Source organism: Mus pahari, chromosome 10 (genome assembly GCF_900095145.1).
Source record: "Mus pahari chromosome 10, PAHARI_EIJ_v1.1, whole genome shotgun sequence".
NCBI classification, from domain to species: Eukaryota; Metazoa; Chordata; class Mammalia; order Rodentia; family Muridae; genus Mus; species Mus pahari.
This window is the reverse complement of record NC_034599.1, coordinates 100,524,556-100,546,200: the sequence shown is the minus strand read 5'-3', so window position 1 is coordinate 100,546,200 and position 21,645 is coordinate 100,524,556. Positions and strand designations below refer to the sequence as shown.

Genomic DNA, 21,645 nt, shown 5'->3' with positions numbered 1-21,645 from the left:
GTAGCATTTGATAAAAAAAAGGAAAAAGAAAAAGAAAATGTCCATAAAGATACACATTCAAGAGGCATTTTCTTAGAAATAAGGGAAGTGTCAATTGACTATTGGTTGACTGCTGAGTCTATTACTCATAACAATAATGTAAAAGGAAAGGAGATCCTTAAAAGAACAGGTTTTAGACAAAAGGTTTTACTTTGTCTTATCTTGCCATTAAGACAGCATTTCACTACACACAGCTTGCCTCTAACCAACCATCTTCCTGCCTCTCTCTTTTCAAATGCTAGGATTGTAGGCNATGCCATACTCAGCTTATGCCAGTAGACTTGCCCTTTTCTGCATACTGACTTCAGTTCACAGTTGCCAGTACCCATGTCATTGTCTGGGACAGTTAAATCAAGAGAACTTATATGAGTCTAATGTATAAGAAAGCTTAAGAACCTTTGTTTACAAGAACTGAATTAAGGTACCTGCTGAGTATTTAGTCAAACTACTCCATCTAGAATGTAGTTTAAGAATACTAGATGTAAGTTGTTAATAATATAGTACTTATTTTAAAACATTTACTTTTAAAACTTGGAATGCAAAAATAAGATGCTATACTTTTTAGATTCCAGGAAGTTAATACCTACTGAGCAGTACACATACAAATGGCATCAGTTGCAGGCTTCCTTAGGTACTGACTTAGAAGACCTCAGTTACCCACTGGTAATGGTAAACAGGTCCTCCTAGAAAATGTACAATCACCAAAACTGTTAAACTCTTCAAACTTTGATACTCCTGAACAAATGCTCATTCCACAGGTTCCAGAGCTGCTTACAACCTCCCCTCACCCCCACAAATGTATACAATAGCCTTGAACTATGTAAATTGGATTGACTCCCGTTACTGAATACTGAGATACCATAGAATGTCAGATAAATCACTGGACCCACACAGATGTCTTTACTGACTTTTTATATATATATGTCATTATTTATTCATTCGTTTGTTTAGGTTTTCAGGACAGGATTTCTCTGTGTTCCTAGCTGTCCTGGAACTTACTCTGTAGATGAGGCTGACTTTGTGCCTCTGCCTCCCTAGTGTTGGTTTTAAAGGGATGTGTTACCACCTAGCTCTATCATTCTTTTACACATTAATACTGATACAAGGATATGTTCCCTAATTTTCACATTCATGTTCACTGACCTCCATACCCTTCACAGCCCAAGTCCCCTATGGCCTAAACTCACTATGATTCTATCAGACATTCCTTTTCTCCTTGGATATTGATTGTAGCTAAACACCCTGGCAGGGTGTCCCTAAGGCTTCCCAAGTTGAATTCTTCCTTGCTTTCAAATCCCAAGAATTTACTAATCTCAAGTGTAGGCAGGCCCCAACTCAAGTTGGTATCCAGATTCAGCACTTTAATATTAAAGTAGGAGGTGGGCATGAACTTTATTCAGAGGAACTGGAGTGTCCCATATAGGCTAGCTAATGTGTTCTCATGTAGCACTCTAGAGCAAGGTGATGAGTATGAGAGTATAATCTACATTTTTGCTGAACTTCAAACTTGGATTTTCTGTTCACCTACATGTCCCACACCTCAAATTCAAATGCATATAAATTTTCTGTCTCTCTTCTCTATATCCTCTTTGGTTGATTCTATCACATCCAGTCAACTGCTAAATCTGGTCAACTCTGTCAACTCTGTCTCCTTAAACATATCTCAGGTCTCTTCACCTCTTTAGTCAAACTATCAGTGGCTTGTTGGTATTGTCATGGTTTCCTGTGTTACTAACCTGGCTTCCATGTTGTCCATGCCACTGTTCTAAAGATTTATTTATTTATGTATATGAATACACTGTGGCTGTACAGATGTTAGTGAGCCATTATGTGGGTGCTGGGAATTGAACTCAGGATCTCGGCTCACTCCAGCTCTGCTCACTCTGGCCCAAAGATTTATTTATTATATGTAAGTACATTGTAGCTTTCTTCAGACACACCAGAAGAGGGCATCAGATCTCATTAGGGATTGTTGTGAGCCACCATATGGTTGCTGGGATTGGACTTCCGGAAGAGCAGTCAGTGCTCTTAACCACTGAGTCATCTCTCCAGCGCTCCCCTACCTCCCATGCCACCATTCTAAACACTGGTAATTTTGTGCTGCTGCTGGAGTTGAGCTTTCAAGACTGAGCTAAGATCATCTGAAGGGATTTTGCTGTAGAATGCCTAAGGAGGTGCCCCAAGATACACATTTTGAACAAGCTTCTAACTAGTCATAATAAGCAAGTTTGAAGAATCCTTATATATGATTTCACAGTGCTGAACAACACCGTTGATTACCCTCCAGCTTCCCAGTGTCTTTTAAACTCATGCTCTGAGCATCATCATGGGACAAGCTACATCATACTTCAGAGTCTCTTGACTGTCTTCTCCTCAAATCCTTTTCTTGTTACCATTACTGCTTGCCAAATAATAAAGGGCTAGTCACATTTCAAGAGCCCATTTGAATACCTCTTCATGGCTTCCTGTTTTCTGCCCCAGCAGTTGGTCTCTTTCTGTGTAAAAGGAAACATATTGGCTCAGGACCCCAAGATAAAGTTCTCAGCACAAGGGAGATTTATTTGCCCTAAAGGGACAGAGAGCAGAAAATAAGTGACAAAGGTAGGAGAAAAAGACAAGGTAGAAGGGAAAGGGAACAAGAGAGGCGTCAGGGTTATTTGTCTGGGGAGGGGACAAAAACTACCTCTGGATGGATTCGAGACAGATGTGGCCCATAGGCAAATGGCAGTTTATAAAAAGGAGGAAACCCTGTTTAAGAGGAAGTGTTTAATTTTTTTTTTTTTTTTTTTTTTTTTTGGTTTTTCGAGACAGGGTTTCTCTGTATAGGTCTGGCTGTCCTGGAACTCACTTGGTAGACCAGGCTGGCCTCGAACTCAGAAATCCGCCTGCCTCTGCCTCCCNCTGGAACTCACTTGGTAGACCAGGCTGGCCTCGAACTCAGAAATCCGCCTGCCTCTGCCTCCCAAGTGCTGGGATTAAAGGCCTGCGCCACCAGGTGAAGTGTTTAATTTTAATTGGGCATGTTAATTAGTTGAGCCAAAGGGGACTTTTGATTGCAGGACTTGAATGCTTTGATAACTGAACCTTGGTAGTCATAGTCAGCCTTAGGAGGAGGAAATAGACCTTGGCCTCTAACTTTAGGAATGTAATCTCATGGCAGAGGGAATTGGGGTTGAAGGGCAAGGCCTGCTAGAACCTTGTTTGCCAGGCTGGGCTGGCCAGAGCCCCTTTACTATGTGTAGCAGTTTTACATTATGTTTCGGATTTTGGCTTCTTTGTCTTATTAGACTCAAAAACTTGGTAAAGAATAATTTTGTTTTTATGTTCCTAGTCTAACGTGAATTTTTATTTTTTTTTTAATTTTTTGACTATTTTTTCTTTCCGTCTGTAATTTATTTATTTATTTATTTATTTATTTATTTCACTCCAGAGTTTATTCCTCCCTCCCTGTCCACCCTTCAACTGTTCCATTTCCCATACCTCCTCCCCACCCCCTGCCTCCATGAGGATGTCCCCACCCCCAACCCAACCAGACCTCTAAACTCCCTGGGGTCTCCAGTTTCCTGAGGGTTAGGATGAAACCCAGATCCAGCAGTCCTCTGCTGTGTATGTGTTGGAAGCCTCATATCAGCTGGTGTATGCTGCCTGGTTGTTGGTCCAGTGTTGGAGAGATCTTGGGGAAGAGAGGAGGGGGTAGGGTCTAGGTTAATTTAGACTGCTGGTCCTCCTACAGGGTCACCCTCCTCAGCTTCTTCCAGCCTCTCCCTAATTCAAACACAGGGGTCAGCAGCTTTTGTCCATTGGTTGGGTGCAAATATCTGCATCTGACTCTTTCAGCTGCTTGTTGGGTCTTCCAGACTGTGGTCATGATAGCCTCAGTAATAGTGTCAGGCCTTGGGACCTCCCCTACCTCCCCTTGAACTGGATCCTACTTTGGGCCTGTCGTTGGGCCTTCTTTTCCTCAGGCTCCTCTCCATTTCCATCCCTGCGAAGGAAATGATAATAATCTCAAAAAATAAAATCAGTTTTAAAAGTTCACAATGAATTTTATTTTTTGAGATTATATCATTTCCTCCTTCTCTTTTTTTTCCTCCAAAACATCCTATATATCCCTCCTTGTTCTTTTTCAAATTCATGTTGTTATATATGTATGTGTGGACACTCACTCACTCACTCACTCTACACTCCTAACTATAACCGGCTGAGTCTGTATGCTACGTACGTATGTTTTCAGGACTGACTGTTGGGTATTGTATAACCAATTGGTGTTTTTTCTGGGAAAGATTATTTCTCCCACTCTCAGCATTCTGTTGTTGTCTGTAGTTCTTTGTTTAGGGTTGGGGCTTTGTAGTCTTTCCTTTGCCCACTTTAACATTCTATTGTTGTATTTGATTAGTTCATGTTTAGTCACTCATGTTAGTAAGACTTTATGACTGTAACTTAATCATGGCTAGAAGACACAGCCTCACAGCAAATTCCCTGATCTTCTGACTCCCTAATTGTTCTGGTTTTTCTGTAATGTTCCCTGAGCTTTAAGTTTGGAAATTGTTTTGCAGATGTATCTATTGGAGCTGTGCTCTATAACCTGGCATGTTTATTAGTAATGTTTTTCTGTCTCTATGTTGTTGCAAAGAGATATTTCCTTGATGAGAGATGAGGACCACACTTATCTGTGGGTATAAGTATAGTATTTAGAATGTAGGTAGGGATTATGTTTGTTTAGTAAAGTGACTGTTGTAGGTTCTTTTTTAAGATCCATAACTTCACTAGCCTGGGTAGTTGGCTAGGTTTCTAGTACCAGCCTTGATTTCCCTCTTGTTAAAGCAGGTCTTAAATCCAATGGGAACTGTTAGTTGCCACCAAAGTACATATGCCAATATTATATTGAGGGAGAAAAAGTATGCATTCTACTACTATACCCATAGGGATATTATGCCATACTAGTTGTTGTAGTTCATAGGCATCAGAGCTGAGCAAGACTGTTGGTTAGTTTTCTCCTTTGGAAGCTTGCATAGCTTTGGTACCATGAAAGCTAATTCTCAGGGGGAAGCCATTCGGGTCAGCACCAAATCAGGGGTATGTGGGTTCTGTGCATGATGTCTTCAGCAATAGAGACTTGCCTTTTACCTCTGTGAAAACAACAAAGGGTAATAGCAGTAGTCTACGATGTTTATAGCAATAGTATAGTATCTTTTGGACAACCTGACCAACAACTCCAAAAGAGGGTTTTACATTCCTCATCTTGTGGGTTTTGTTAGATGGTCTTTGAATCTTCAAAGGAACATTGTCAAGCAAGATGAGAAAATGTTGTTTAAACTATATATTTACATATAAATATATAAATGTGTTTATACACAGACTTACGTATTTCAGTGTTTAAGTGGATAGTTAATAGCTTTATTTTTTGAGTTTATCAAATATCCTTACTGTTATTTTTACCCTCATCACTTCTTCCTCTGTACTCACCTCCCTCCTTCTCCCTAATTAGAGTTCTCCTTTTCTCTTTCCCCAATCAGATCACTTGCACCCTTTTGATCTCTCTCTATTGCTTCTCCACCCACCTATCCAAGGAGCAGTCCCTTTTTATTTTCCTAATTTCTGCAGTTATTCAGGATATATACTCACATCTGAAGATTTGGATCTAGAAGCCACTGATATATTTCTGGGTCTGAATTGCCTCACACAATACAATCTTTTTCTTTACCACTGAAAAGTATCCCATAGAGCAGATGTACCACAATGTCATTATCTAGTTAGCAGTTGAAGGACATCTAGGTTGTTTCCTTTTCCATTTCCTAGCTATTTGAATAGAGCAGCTATGAACTGCTCTGTAGAGTAGAATGTGGCATATACCAAGGAGCAGAATAGCAGAGTCATAAAGTAGATTTGTTTTTAGCTGTGTGAGAATTCTCCCCACTGATTTCCATAGCGGCTGCACCTGATTGCAGAATCACCAACAGTGATGGAGGGTTCCCTTTCCCTCATACCCCTTTCAGCATAAGTTGTTGGTTGTTTGTTGTTATTTGGGGGGGTTGTTTTTGTTTTTGTTTAATATTTGCCATTCTCACTGGGGCAAAATGAAATCTGAAAGTTGATTTGATTTGAGTTTCCTTAATCACTAGGGATGGTGAACACTTTTTGATATATTTCTTAGCCTCCACACACCCCCAGGTTTTGGGAGCTCTCTTACTAGGTACTGGCCTTTTTTTTTTTTTTTAAATAGGTCACATTAATTTTTATTCTTTGTGTATTGAGTTCTTTATATACTCTTTATAATTGAGAGTATTCATCTGTTAGATGTACAGCTGGCGACAATTCTCACACTGTGGGCTTCCTTTCCACTCACGTGATTGGTTAGCTACACAGAAGATTTTTCATTTTATGAGGTCCTTCTGGTCTGTCATTGGTTTTAGTTTTTGGGCAAATGGATTCCTGAAATTCAGAAGTCCCTTTCTTTTTGCACTTAGATCATGTAGGATAGTCCTTTGGTTTTCGTCTAGTGGTGTCATTGTTTTCAGCTTCACATTTGGGTCATTGATACATTTGGAGTTAGTTTTCATGCAAGGTGATAGATACAGGCCTAATTTCATTCTTCTGCATGTGGACATCTGATTTCCCAGCAGCATCTATTAAAGATGCTTTCCCTGACACACAGACACACACAGACAGACAGACAGACACACACACACACACACACACACACACACACACACTTTAGTGGGCATCTTTGTCAGATATTTAACAGCCGAAGTTATGTAGTATACTCATGTTTGGGTCTTCGGTTTTGTTCCATTGATGGACTTGTCTGGTTTTGTGCCAGTACTATATTGTTCTTATTACTCTGCTTCTATAATTTAAAGATCAGGAGTGCTAATCCCTCCAGCATTGTTTTGTTTGTTTCTTTGTTTGTTTGTTTTTTCTTCAAGATTGTTTTGGCTATCTGGGGTCTTTTGTGGTTCCATATGAAATTTTTGATAGTTTTTTTTCTGTTTCTGGATGAGGTTGGCTGTGGGTTTATAACATTTATTATGCTGAATTATGTTTGCTGTAGGTCTACAATTTCTAGGAAATTTATCATAAAGACATGTTGGATTTTGTCAAAGACTTTTTTTTGCCTCCATTGAGATGATCATATGATTTTTGTTTTTAAGTTCATTTATATGTTTTATTACATTTATTGACTAGCACATAGTGAACCATCCCTACATTTCATGGATAAAGCCAACTTAACCATGATGGATATTATTTTTTTATATATGTCCATATTTTGTTTATAAGTATTGTACATTCATCAGAGATACTAGTCTATAGTTTTCTTTTGTTGTTGTGTCCTTACCTTATTTTGGTATTAGAGTGAATCTGACTTCATAGAAAGAATTTGGGAGTGGGCTGGCAAATATTTCTGCAGGGTTGGTAGGCTCTGGAGAGAAGATACAGGTTTGATCTTTCATATTGTTCATATTTGCAGTGAGATCTGAGCATGTGGACTTCCTTTGTTCTAAGAATGATATAGATAGAACAGTTTGGGGCAGAAAAGATGTGCAGGCAAGTTGAGCCTAATATAGGAAATAGCTTGGGTGACATGAAGAAGTCAGGTGAATAGAAGAACTGAACTGGTATACGGGATGTTTCTCCTGGTCCAAGCCTGAAGTGTCTGGTGTAGATCTGGCTGTGTGAAGAAGTTAGGTGTGGTGTGAGAGGTTGTGAAGTTAGAATGTGGATTGAGAGGTAGGTGGGGTGGGTCCCAGAGGGAGTCTAGGAATTGGTTATTGTGCAAGCAGGACTAGCTAGACTAGGCCCAGATTACATCTGGCTGGTTGGAGAGAGTGTATGCAGGGAAGAGTCAGAGTCAATGGACTAGACCTGGAGAAGGGTGTGGTGGTCTGGGAGGGTGAATAGGTTGCATGAAGTGCAGCAGTGTGTGAATCTTGGTGGAATCTTAAAGGTAAATTGCTATACAAGCAGGTGTGGCCTCACAAAGCCAGGACACTGGATGTTGACCCCAGGACATACCTGGCTGGTTTAGGAGGGCATGTGGAGGAGATGGCCAGGCAAACCCAACTATACCCTGGAAAAGGATGTACTGGATTCCAGCTCTAAAAACATGATGAAAGTCAGTGACAATGTGTTGAATAAGTAAAAGGGCAATGGCTGGGAACATTATAAGAAGACCCTGCATTTGTTACAGACATGTTCTGATGCCACCAAAGTAGCTCTGCTCTTTAGTTTTTCCTGTGTTGGTGAACACTAAGATTTTGTTGAAGAGAAGAGGAAAGCAGAAAATAAAAATGAATCTGGAGGCCATGGCACTGGGCTCTCATTGCTTTTATGAAGCAAACCCTTTGAGCATGTTTGCTCTATCTGTGTTAATGTTCAGGGGAAACTGGAAGAACTTGAAAAATAAAGCTAAATGATCTAAGTTAAGAAATGACTCTAGGAGGAAATATTAGATTTCCTAATCTGTAGAATATACACTGTAGGACAACCTTGGGGCTACTTGCCAGTTTTCAAGCACCTGGCCAGTTATCATGAGAGAGGTGCTAAGTGGTGAGCATTCATCTCCAGGGATTACCAGACAAGAAGCATAGCAACTAAACTGAAGGAGCTGGGAGAATTCAACTGATTTTATTTGAGGAAGCTGAATGTATTTCTAAAACTAAGTCTTTAGGAAAGACTGTGGTTAAGATGAGCAATTTTGCCTTTGCCTCTGTACACCTCATTCACCAAGCTTTTGCTGTAGGAATGAATTAATTGCCAGCAGTGAGGTATATGAAATACAGTGCCACACAGGAATTAACAATGTTCATAAAAGCAAGTGATCTTAAAATAGAGATACATTAGACTTGTCACAGATTCAAATTATGGAATTAATTTGTAAGACTTGTTTTATACTATGAAATTAATGTAATTTCAAATAATGTCTGTCCCTAGTTCATCATTATAAAGACATCTAAATGTAGCATTCTCTTTCAATATATCTCACTAAAGAGAAAAATTGGGAAGACATTACTACACACCTGAAATTTGAGCACTGGGGAGACAGAGGCAAGAGGAACATGACAAATTTGATGCCAATCCAATCTACATAGCAACTTACAAACCATCCAGAAATACTGTCCTATTTCAATAAAACAAACAAGAGGGAGAACACTAATCATCTCTCTTCTCTTGAAAGAGATTAAGTAGTAAATCAAAATATTTAACTTTTGTTTAAGAGAAAGAATGACTTATCACTGTCATGTGAGTATATTGGTGTTGATCAAAATCTATATTAGGGCCAGGTGTGATAGTTCATACCTTTAATATTTTAATATCATCATCATCAATTATTTTATTTATTTATATCCAAAATGTTGCCACTCCCATTCCCCCTGGAGAGTTCTCCTCCCTACCCTTCATCCCCTTCACCACTGAGAGGGTACCCTCCCCAGGCACCACTCCTCCCTGGGTCACCCTTTCCCTCTGAGACCAGACAAGGCAGTCCTCTGCTCCATATGTGCCAGGGGCCACGAATCAGCCCATGTAGGCTTTTTGATTGGGGTCTTAGTCTTTGGGAGCTCCCAGGGGTGCCAGCTAGTTGATACTCTTGGTCTTCCTATGGGGTTGCCATCCCCTTCAGTCCTTCCCCTAACTCTTCCATAGGGATCCCCAATCTCAGTCCAGCGGTTGGCTGTAAGTACATGCGTCTGTCTCAGTCAGCTGCTGGTAGAGCCTCTCAGAGCAGCCATGTCTGCAAGCACAACATAGCGTCAGTAATAGTGTCAGGGTTTGGTGCCCACCCATGGGATGGATCCCAAGTTGGGCCGGTCACTGGATGGCCTTTCCTTCAATCTCTGCTCCATTTTTGTCCCTGCATTTCTTTTAGACACGAACAATTTTGGGTGGAAATCTCTGAAGATGAGTGTATGACCCCATCCCTGCACTGGGGGCCCTGTCTTTCTACTGGAGGTGGTCTCTTCAGGTTCTATCTTCCCACTGTTGGGCAGTTCAGCTAAGGCTACCTACATTGAGTCCTGGGACAACATCCCATCCCAGGTCTCTGGTAATTTCTAGAGGTTTCCTCTACTCCCTACCTCTGGCAGCTGCATATTTCCATTCATTCTTCTGGCCCTGTGGGCTTCTCTCCTGTCTCCCCCCATACCAAATACTGTCTCCCTATTCTCTTACTCCCCTCTTTCACCCAGGTCCCTCCCTCTCTGCCTCTCATTATTTTGTTTCCCCTTCTAATTGGGATTGAAGCATCCGCACTTGGGCTTTTCTTCTTGTTTCATGTCTTAAGTTGTGGGGTGTATCATGAGTATTCTGTACTTTTTGGTTAATATCTATTTATCAGTGAGTACATATTATGTAGGTCCTTTTGGGTCTGGGTTACCTCACTCAGGATGATATTTTCTAGTTCCATCCATTTGTCTGCAAAATTCATGATGTCCTTGTTTTAAATAGCTGAAGAGTATTCCATTGTATAAGTGAACCACATTTTCTGTATTCATTCTTTGGTTGAGGGACATCTGGGTTGCTTCTAGTTTCTGGCTATTTGAATAAGGCTACTATGAACATAGTGTACATGTATCTTTGTGAGATTGTGGAGCATATTTTGGGTAAATGCTCAGGAGCAATATAGCTGGGTCTTCAGGTCTACATCTGATAGAGGGCTAATATCCAAAATATATGAAGAACTCAAGAAGTTAGATTCCAACAAACCAAATAAGACAGTTTAAAAATGGAGTTCAGAGATAAACAGAGAATTCTCAACAGAGGAATCTTGAATGCCCAAGAAACACTAAAAGAAATGTTTAACATCCTAAATCGAAATGACCAGAGCTTCCACCTTACATCAGTCAGAACGGTTAAGATCAAAAATCAAGCAACATCACATACTGGCAAAGATGTGGAAAAATGGGAACAGTCCTATATCGCTGGTGAGATTGCAAACTGGCACAACTATTGTGAACATCAACCTGGTCGTTTCTCAGAAAATTGTAAATAATTCTACTGGGCACATACCTTTAATTCTAACTCTGGAGATAGGGCACGAGAATGTCTGTGATTTCAATAATACTTCTCTGCATAGTAAGTTCCATTTCAGCCAGGAATATAAAATGAGATGCTGTTTTAAAAAAAATTCTCATGAGTAAATTTGACTCTTGACCATAATTACTTTTAAACATCTGAGGAATGCAAGCAGTTATTCAGCTTAATAATATTTTTCTCCCACTTACTTTCCATCCTTGTGTAGTCTTTGTTAAAGAAGCTATTCAAATCTTTTTTCCATGTTTTTGTCTTTTCCATGTGTACATGTGTGCAGTATATGTGTTTGTATATATGTGGGTACAGTTGTATGTGGGGATGCGCATATGTGTGTGGAGGTCTCAGGTTGATGTTAGTTTGGAATCTTATTTGATTGTTCTCCACGTTTATTCTCTCTGTGTCTGTCTCTGTCTGTCTGTCCCTCTCTCTGTCTGCCTGTCTGTGGCAGAGTCTCTCTCAATTATATCTTGAGCCTATCAGAGTCTAGTTAACCATGCTACTCCACAGATTTTTCTGCCTTCTGCCTTCCAAGGCTGGAGTCTCAGGAGAGGCATATTGATGTAAACTCTGAGGAGCCACATTTCTGTCTTCTTTCTTGCACGGCAAGCACTCTAACCACTAAACAAACTTTCTAGTTCCTTTTTCTATTTTTAAATATATGTTTCATATTATTGAATTGAATTATTTATATATTTTCAGTACAATCCTTTCTTAGATGAATGTTTGCTAAACATCTTTTCTTAGTACCTCATCATTTCATTTTCTTAGCATCCTGTTTCATAAGGAGATTGTTTATATTGTATAAAAATTAATTTATCAGGCCTGTGATTTATGATATCTTCTTAATAATCCTAGGCCCCAAAGTGTTTTCAGTTGTATGTTGAATATAAAAATATAAATTTCAGGAAGATACAAGGCTTTTTATTTTTTATCCTGTATTCAACTTTATTTTCTTATTATTTTATAATTTGACTTGTTATATTTAAGTATATAATCCATTCAAGTTAATTATTATAGATAATGATCAAGTTCATTTTTAATATGGATTCTTCAGTACTCTTTGTTAATCTACTGTGCTTCTCCCTAAAAGTTTATTTATTTGTATATATGCTATTTATGTGTTATATATGTTCCTATGTGCCATTTGTGTGTCCCTGGCAAAGGGAGAGGTGTTAAATCCCATGGAACTAGTGTTACAGCCAATTGAGAGCCATTCAACTTAAGAGTTGGGAACCAAATTCAGGTCCTCTGGAAGAGCACCAAGTATCCTAACCACTTAGATAACTGTCTAGCCCCATACTTACCTCTTGTAATTGCCTTGATAATTTTATTAAAAGTCATTTGACTATGTCCATGTGGGTTATCTTCTCGTTTAATAAAGACCTTCTTTGACTCTGTGTGACTATTAACTAAATGTACATCACTCTTGGTTCACTGCTGCTTTTCAGAGAACTGTAAATTTGCTATTTGAATTTCCTCTCTTTTCTCACATAGCCATCCTTCTCTACTGTTCCACTAAGACAGCCCTCCCCAGAATCATCACAGTATTCTTTCTTCAAAAATCTTTTTGTTGGTTCTTTGTGAATTTCACATCATATACCCCAGTCCCATTTACCTCTCCATCCCCTTGTACCCACCCTCCACCCTTGCAAGCCCGCCCAACAGATTAAAGGAATCTTGTTGTAGAGGTGTAGTGTGTCAGTGTGTCCCACAGTATACCCTTTTGTCCAGACTTCTTTGCTTGCAAATGTTCATTGCAGTGACTTTTTTGTCTGGCCTCTGACATCTGCTACTCTTGATACTGGAACTTCATCATTTTAAACTCTGGTACATAGGTTTATCCTTAGCTCAGGTGATTCTCTACAGTCTTGACTGAAGTAGCATCCCCTTGTCCTTTCCTGTTCATCTATGTTGTTCTTCTTATGCCTGTTTTTTAAATCCCACAACTTTTAGGATTCTGACAAAAGTCTCTTTTCTTCTCATCCTGAGGGGATCCTTGGCAAGTATCCAGGCAGGGAATGAATCCTAAGAAGAGATAAGAATAAAAACTCCATGCAGATTGACTCCCTCAATTGGGATCAGAGTTTGGAGAGCTTTAATGACAGGCAGTTAATTCCCAATGGATTTAAGCCCAGTACAATTTGAAAACAAAAAACGTTTCCTAGTGTAATGAAGGAAGTGTAATAATTATGCATTGAAACTCAACTGTTCATATGTGCATGTCGTTCCTTCCAAGAATATGAATTCTAGAGATAAGCTACCTGTACTAGCTTAAGTGCCGAGGGTTAGGCCATCAAGTAGATAGCACAGAGGTCATTTACACTATTGGCCACCTCTGGTCCTGGTTGTAGGAACTTGATGTGTCCTGGCCCAACAGATAACTCAGATCACCACACTATTAATCACTTTCTGTTCTCAGCTTTCTGCATAGAAGAACGGGTTTTTCATGTTTCCCATTAGAAAGACAATGGAGTGTGCTTACTGGGCCTGGTTTTTCTGGAGATCTCTATAGGAGGATCTCAAGGACCTCCAGTGCTATGCTCTTCTCATTCTGTGTGTATTCCTTTCTTATTCTCATTACTCCTCCTAGGAGAAGAATCTCAATTTACATCTTTTATACTTGACTCTAGACATCTATCTACTAGGTCCAAAACCTTGTTGAAACAAAAGTATCTTGTATATATTTTGTTCACATTTGTCTTCCCATGTTTAGTGCATAGAACCTCATAGAAATTTATAACTGTTTACTTAGGCAACAAATATACACGCACAAACACACACACACACAACTAATCAAACTTGAGAGCATGTATGTATCTTATTATTCTAAGTATAATATTTTAATGCCACCCTTTTGCTAATATCACCACATTTAATAAGTATAACTAGGCACATAAAGAAAGTACATTTATATTATAATCTCATAATTTGTTTCCACTGTGACTTAGTGTTGCTCTTACAGTTGGTAAAGAGCCTCAGGAGAAAGAGGCAGGAAAGGAGATTTTGATCTGGAATGGGAAGAAATTTAGAGAGCAAGGGAATATTTCTCTAAATTTTGCAAATGCTGTTTCTGATGTGTTTTATTCCGTAATTTCCTACAGGAATAGTCTATATGAATTGAGAATAAAATATTTACTAGGTCTGTTAAATTCTGATTACAAAAAAAGGAAAATACCTATAAAGACTTAAAGTTTAAAAAAACAGTATATAATACTTAAAGCCCTAAAAAAAATTCTCCAGAGTTATATATAGGAAGATATAAGCTGGATAATATAGCTTCTTTTAGATCTAGTATGATACATCTTTTTACAATGATCTGAATCATGTCTAAGAATATATCCACTGTAATAATAGGTATAGAATCAGACCTTAGCTTCTTTGAGAACTTATGGAGGAGTGTAAGCTTGTTGCTACTCTCAAGGAGCTCACAACTTCAGAGACCAGATACACAACCTCAACCAATAGGTAAATAACATCTATGAGGAGGTTAAGAATAGCCATTGCAAATTGCTTGGCACAGCAAATAAGGTATTTTGCCAGTACACATGTTTTCATACTTGCTTAGCACAATAAGCTATTTCATAAGCATTTAGGGATTTTTCTGTATATGGCTAGAATATGTAGTTCGTTATATTTTTCTGTCTCTTTCTTTCCTACATTTCAGTGAACGGTTTCTGGTGAGACTGAACAAGAATGGTGGGCCAAGGAACCCAGAGAAGATAGAACGAATGTGTGCCCTTTTTACAGTATGTGCAAATTCTCTTTACTCTTTATGTGTTGAACCAGTGGCCTGCTGTATGGATATTGTCACTCTGGAAACAAACATCTGTTCATATCCCCTCACCTCCACTGGTGAGAATAGAAATTGAGTTATGTTTCCATCAAGTTTAAATGAAATATTAGTAGAGAACTTCAATTCGCTATGGATTTTAATTGAAATTTTATTTGAAAAATCAAGTAGTTTTTACTAATGTAGATGTTATAAGCTATTGCATACAAAATCTGTGGAGTCTATGGTATCCACCAGATCTACACATTAGAGGAGCCTTTTAGAAAATGCATGTAAACTAACCAGTCCTTTGTTACATAGCAAACAGAATGTCTTTTCTAACTCTCATCTGCACTTTAGATTTTCTTGAATAACTATGTTATTACTCCTGGTCTCCACTCATGAAACCATCATCTCAGAAGGCAGATTTGCTCATTGAAACTAAATCTCATAATACTACAGTGCCTTTTATGTTCTCCAAATCAACTTTATTTTTATTAGGTAAAAACTCTCTACATTTATTTGAATTAATATATCGAAGATGAAAACAGAATGTGACACAATTTAAAGCACTTGGACTCTTGTAGGTTCTTTGACCTATTTCAGTGATAAGTAAGATATTTCAAGCTCACTGGCTAGGCATAGTTGGCTTGGGTCTGTTAATAAGTATCTAGTTAGAAGGCAGAGGGTAGAGGATTAGCAAGATGCTAACAAAAACCAAACACAACAAAGCAGTAAGTTTCCTGAGCTTAAGAAGGTGTGATAGTCTCACAGTGTTAATGGCCTTGCATGTGGCCTATGACTGGTAGGTGGAAAGACATCTTATAGCTGACTTGATGCCTCTTAAAGGCAATGAGCATTTATCTGAAGATCTAACATGTGACTAATTTCTTCACCTGATTTCAGATCATCTACTAGAACTTAATCTTTCAAAATGTCAAATGATGGTACTACAGAATGAGAAAATTCATTCACAGGAATAGCTTCCACTAAAGATGGCTCTCAGTGCTCCCCATATAGGGAAAAACACATGCTGTAGCTAAGCTCAAATAATGTTTGTCCGTGCCTGAGCTCAGCATCGAAACCTTACATTATCTCCTAGAAAATGTAAGAAGAAGGAACAGAGAAAGCAAACTCATGACAGTTATTGAGCAAGTTAAAATGCCTAATCTGGAAAGAACAATACATTCTACTCAGCATCAAATGGATGAAGGAAAGAATCTAGATTGTAGTGAATGGGATTTATGTTAACTGAGGCCTTTTGAAGCTAGAGTGCCTGACAGCAGTCTCTTTGAGGCCTCATTTCTAAAACAGAAAGAGAATGTCTCAGAAGAGGCTTTTCTAGACTTTGATACCCTTATATTTTCTGGTAAAACAAGAGAAATTTTTATACCTGTTTATATAAGAGCTAAGTGTGTAAGTAATCTCTTGTTGAATTCTTACATATGAACGATCCTTATCTCTTGAAAATTGAACTTTATTATGAAGACTTTTAATGTATTCACAGTAAGTCAGAATTTTTATTTAGCATGTTATCTGTATGAGACCAGAGACCAAAAGCTGTAGCATCACCTGTATACACACATGATATGCTCCTCTTCTGCTACAGTGCTGTTAAGTATGCTACTGTGTAGTTCCCTTTGTAGTACAGCCCTGGACTTTTAAGGTTCCCAAGCATTATTAAAGGAGTGTTTACGAAGTTTTAAGTAGTATTTTAGTAATTCCTTGAGAATTCCATACATGTTCTTTTTATGATATTCATCCTCTTCCCTGAATTCCACCATAGTCATACCTATATTTTCCTCTCCCAGTTTTGTGTCCTCATTTAAAAAAAAAAAAAAAAAAGTCCAGTTTGTGCTTCCTGTATACTCCTGGTTGTGTGGCCACACAATGGGGTACTCTTGATAATGATGTGTGTTAACACTAATTTAGGCTATGTAGATGGAACTGTTTCCTTTGAAAATATATCCAACCTTCTACATACTTAAGTAATATGTAAATTTTAATCAAAGAATGAACATAAAATCTATGCTTTGCCTCTAATTTCTAATATTTATTATACATGATATTAAGAATAAAAATAGTGTTACCTTGAAAGTATCATTTAAAATTCCATTTTAATTTTTATTAAACTTTAATATTTATTTTATGTGTACGAGTGTTACACACACAAACACACACACACACACACACACACACACACACACACACACCATGTGAAAGCCTGGTACCTATAGAGGTCAGAAGAGGGCACTTGATCTCCTGAAACTGAAGTTCATATGGTTGTGAGCCACCATGTACCTTCTGGGAACTGAACTTCATTCTCTGTAAGAACAGCAAATGCTCCTAATCACTGATGTATTTCAGTAGCCCCTAAAATTGCATTTTTAAATTAGAGAAATGTGCAAAATGGAGTCCAATACATCCACTCAATATTAAAAGATAACTTTCACATAAAAATATATCTTTATGATGCCAGAGATACCCATTATGTTTAATAACCTTTTGTAACTTACTTCAGTTACATTTTTAAAGAACTTAACAGTGTATGGTAACCATTTAGAGCCCAGAACCTCAGCCTGCCCTTTCTGTGTGATCTTTCAGTGTCTTCCTGTTTCTGTTGTTTGTTCAGAGCCTTTCAGCAGGACAGAGCTGAGAGGAGAGTAAGACAAGCAACACAGCCTCTTTACACTTTGTGCCTTAGGTTGCTTTGTTTCACCTTAGTTCTAGTTCAATGAAAGGGTGTAAGTCAAGAAACATGGTGACTCTGCATTTATAAGCTAACCCAAAATCATGCAACTGCTTTTTCCTTTCCTTATTAATGGAAAGTCAGACATATGAAACCACCCCAAAACTGAAAGATGGACAAAAAATGGAGCTGAGGGGATCCCCCCCTCTCATTATTTTTAAATTGCTTTATTTATTTGCATTCTAAATGTTGCCTTCCTGGTACCCCCTCCAAGAGTTTTTCACCCCATCTACACTCCCCTTTGCCTCTGAACAAGTGTTTCCTCACCTACCCCACTCACCACACTAACCTACCCTCCCACCCCCACCTCAGCCACCCCCATCCCTCTTCCCTGGAGCATCAGGGCATCATCCTCTCCCACTGAGGCCAGACACCGAAGTCCTCTGCTACATGTATGCCAGGGGCCACGAATCAGCCCATGTAGGCTTTTTGATTGGGGTCTTAGTCTTTGGGAGCTCCCAGGGGTGCCAGCTAGTTGATACTCTTGGTCTTCCTATGGGGTTGCCATCCCCTTCAGTCCTTCCCCTAACTCTTCCATAGGGATCCCCAATCTCAGTCCAGCGGTTGGCTGTAAGTACATGCGTCTGTCTCAGTCAGCTGCTGGCAGAGCCTCTCAGAGCAGCCATGTCTGCAAGCACAACATAGCGTCAGTAATAGTGTCAGGGTTTGGTGCCCACCCATGGGATGGATCCCAAGTTGGGCCGGTCACTGGATGGCCTTTCCTTCAATCTCTGCTCCATTTTTGTCCCTGCATTTCTTTTAGACACGAACAATTTTGGGTGGAAATCTCTGAAGATGAGTGTATGACCCCATCCCTGCACTGGGGGCCCTGTCTTTCTACTGGAGGTGGTCTCTTCAGGTTCTATCTTCCCACTGTTGGGCATTTTGGCTCAGGTCACCCCCACTGAGTCCTGGGAGCCTCTCACATTTTAGGTCTCTGGTACTTTCTAGAGGTTCAACTCACTCTCCACCCCCTACCTCTGGCAGCTGCATATTTCCATTCATTCTCCTGACCCCCTGGGCTTCTCTCTTGTCTTCCCCCCTCCCCACCCCAACCCCCACCCCCACCCATACCTGATCCTGCCCCCTTTACCCCTCCCCTATCCCTCTTCCACCCAGGTCCCTCCCCCTCTCTGCCTTGCATTATTATTTTGTTTCCCTTCTAAGTGGGATTGAAGCATCTGCACTTGGGCCTTCCTTCTTGTCTCTCCTGTGTTCTTAGTTATGGCAGACCTCCTCCAAGACAGGCTGGGGAGGGCAGGGGGAGCAAGCACACCGATCTGCAGAGGATTCAGGTATTTGTGCAGACAGGAAGGAAGCTGAGGGTAAAACAGAGCAGGCTGGATAGGTAGGGGAAGGGAAGTTAACCTGTATGGTTCAGAATATTCAAGTCTAATGGAGGTGGGGGGAGGGGCAGCAGGAGAATGGGGGGTCCCCCTAGGATAGCAGGCTGCTCAGAGCAGCTTGGCTTGTGGCCCAGAGGACTGAGCCAGCAGGGAAGATGGGGAGGGCTGAAGTGAGAGGAAAGGTTACCTGTATGGTTCTAGAGTCTCATATCTGATTGGGATTTTTCTTAGAAGTGAAAGGAAAAGAATGGGAACCTGTTTCATGAAAAACAAAGGTTACTCCATCTGGCACTACTAAGTCACAGTAAGCTGCAAGTGGGTAACATGATAAATCTGAAGCACAATAGCTGGTAGGTAGGTATTTAGGTAGACATGTATATGAATATGGGTGAAATTTTTGTGGCAGTTTTACTATTCCTAGTGTGATGCTCTAAATAAGATAGCAATTGTGTTACTTTACAGTATATTCTAAATATAAAACTTTAGACTGATTTTTGTAACTTCAGTTTTAAAGTTTCTGATTTAGAATCAGATTTGTTTACTTAAAAGAAGCTCTTTAAAATTTCTAATACAATTATTTTCAGGGCCAGTAAGATGACACAGTAGATAATGTACTTGCTGCCAAGCCTACTGGCCTGAGTTTGATTCTAGCTCCTCCACGGTAGAAGGAAAAAAATTGACTCATGCAAGTTGTTCTCTGACCTCCACATGCTTGCCACCATACACACGCTCCCTCTATCAATAAATAAGTAAATTAATAAATGGAAAAATACTTTCAATATTATAACTTGGTACAGATAATAACAATTAATCATCTAAATTTAGACCCAAATAATTTACCAAGATTTCACTAAGACCAAATTAAACTCATTTACAGGAAATTCAGCCAGTGTGTAAGAATGGTTTGGGGACAAGATGAATATAAAGTTAGTATAGAATAAATTTTTTAGCATATTAGTCATTAATGAACTTTTAATATTTTGCTACATGTATTGCACTGAACATGTATCTCTTATATTACAAAATGTTTTTACATAATGACAGAATAAACATAGATGATTTCCATTGGGAAAGTTTTGTAGCTACTTTATTAGGTGATCTAAATGAGAGCTAGAAGAATATTATCAATAAGATAAAATTTCAAAGGAATATATATTTAAGTTTTCAGTATATAAATATTTTAAGTTTTTATTTTACTAAAGATTTTCATGCAATGTATTTTGATATTTCCCCGCCCCCCCAAGATAGTTTCAAGATCCTTTCCAGCCTTCCTACCCACCTAACTCATGTTCTTTCTCTCTCAAAAAAAACAAAAAACAAAAAAAAAACANAAAAAAAAGAAAAAGAAAATTAAAATGAAACAAACAAACAAAAAAAACCCAATAAGACAAAAAAAGAACAAAACAAAATGAAACATCCCCCTACACACACACACACACACACACACACACACACACACTCACATACCCAACACACACTGAGTCAATTTTATGTTAGTAGCTACTCCTGGCCATTGGGTCTGTCCTGGAGTATGGTTGGTATACCCAGTGACACTCCATAGGAGAGAACTGATTTTCTCTTCTCTAGCAGGTTTCAGTTGCTAATAGCTTCTTAGTTAGAAGTGGGACTTTGTGTCCACTTCCCCTTCTGGGATTTTTTTGTATTGTTGAACCTGTTCAGGTCTTATAGTTGTTGTCATAGTCTCTGTAAGCTCATATATGTATCAGTTCTGTTATGTTTGGAAGATATTATTTCCTTAGAATCATCCATAATGTCTGGTCCTTACAGTCTTTCTTCCTCTTTGGCACAGATCCCTGAGCCTTGAGGGGAGGAACTTGATAAAGACATCCCATTTAGGACTGAGTCCTCCAAAGTATCTCATTCTTTGCATACTGTCCAGTTGTGGATCTCTGCGTTAGTTCCCATCTATTGCAAGAAGACATTTCTCTTTTGAGGGTTGAGCAAGGCACTTACATATGAGTATAGTAGCATGTCATTTAAAAATCATTTTATTGCTGTGTTCCATTAGCAAAATAATAGCAGTAAATTTTCTCCTAGAGCCTATGACTTATCTAGTTCTTGGCCATTTGAGCAGTGTCAGGCACAAAATCTTTCTCATGGGATGGACATTAGAAAGTGGTTGTTACTCATAAGATACATTTCCTGTAGGCAGGTTGCTGTTGTACATGCTGGACCTGTTTGATATTGATGATTGCAGTAGTAGAGTACCTTCCAGCATCATAAACACTAGTTAGAGGGCTTAAACGTCTAATTGACCACGAGTTTGATTTTTCTCATTGTTTAATAACTTAAGAAGTGTTTTCAATAATAGGGACTCTACCCCCGCCAAGTATAATAAATCTTGTATTCTATAATTTCCCTTCTCCCATCTGTAATCTATACTGAAAGCAAAGTATAATAAAGTTCAAGTGAAATTTGAATGGAAGGAAATTTATCTTAATTTTTTGCGCATTATTTGTCAAAATTTACTTATTCCTTTTCTTTCCTTAGGATCTGAGCAGCAAAGATATGAAGAGAGATTTATACATAGTTGCCCATGTTATCCGAATAGGTATTGTACATTTTAGTTGTTCTCATGATTAAGACTGTCCAAGTTTAGGATAGATATATATCTGAACTTTGTCTTTCCTGCGATTTCAGGTCTCAGGATTAGAGTCTAGCGCTCTCGCTCTCTCTCTCTCTCTCTCTCTCTC

The 21,645-nt window shown here is 39.0% G+C and overlaps 1 protein-coding gene across 6 annotated transcripts in view; it reads left to right on the top strand.

Moving 5' to 3' along the window:
* The window catches only part of Dock3 (dedicator of cytokinesis 3), a 299,922-nt gene that overhangs the window by 153,660 nt on the left and 124,617 nt on the right, over positions 1–21,645 (top strand). For all 6 annotated transcript variants that reach the window (XM_029542839.1, XM_021206339.1, XM_029542840.1 and 3 more), the window contains exons 10-11: positions 14,732–14,813; positions 21,443–21,503. In XM_029542839.1, coding sequence (XP_029398699.1) covers positions 14,732–14,813; positions 21,443–21,503 — 143 coding nt within the window. The remainder of the gene's footprint in view (positions 1–14,731; positions 14,814–21,442; positions 21,504–21,645) is intronic.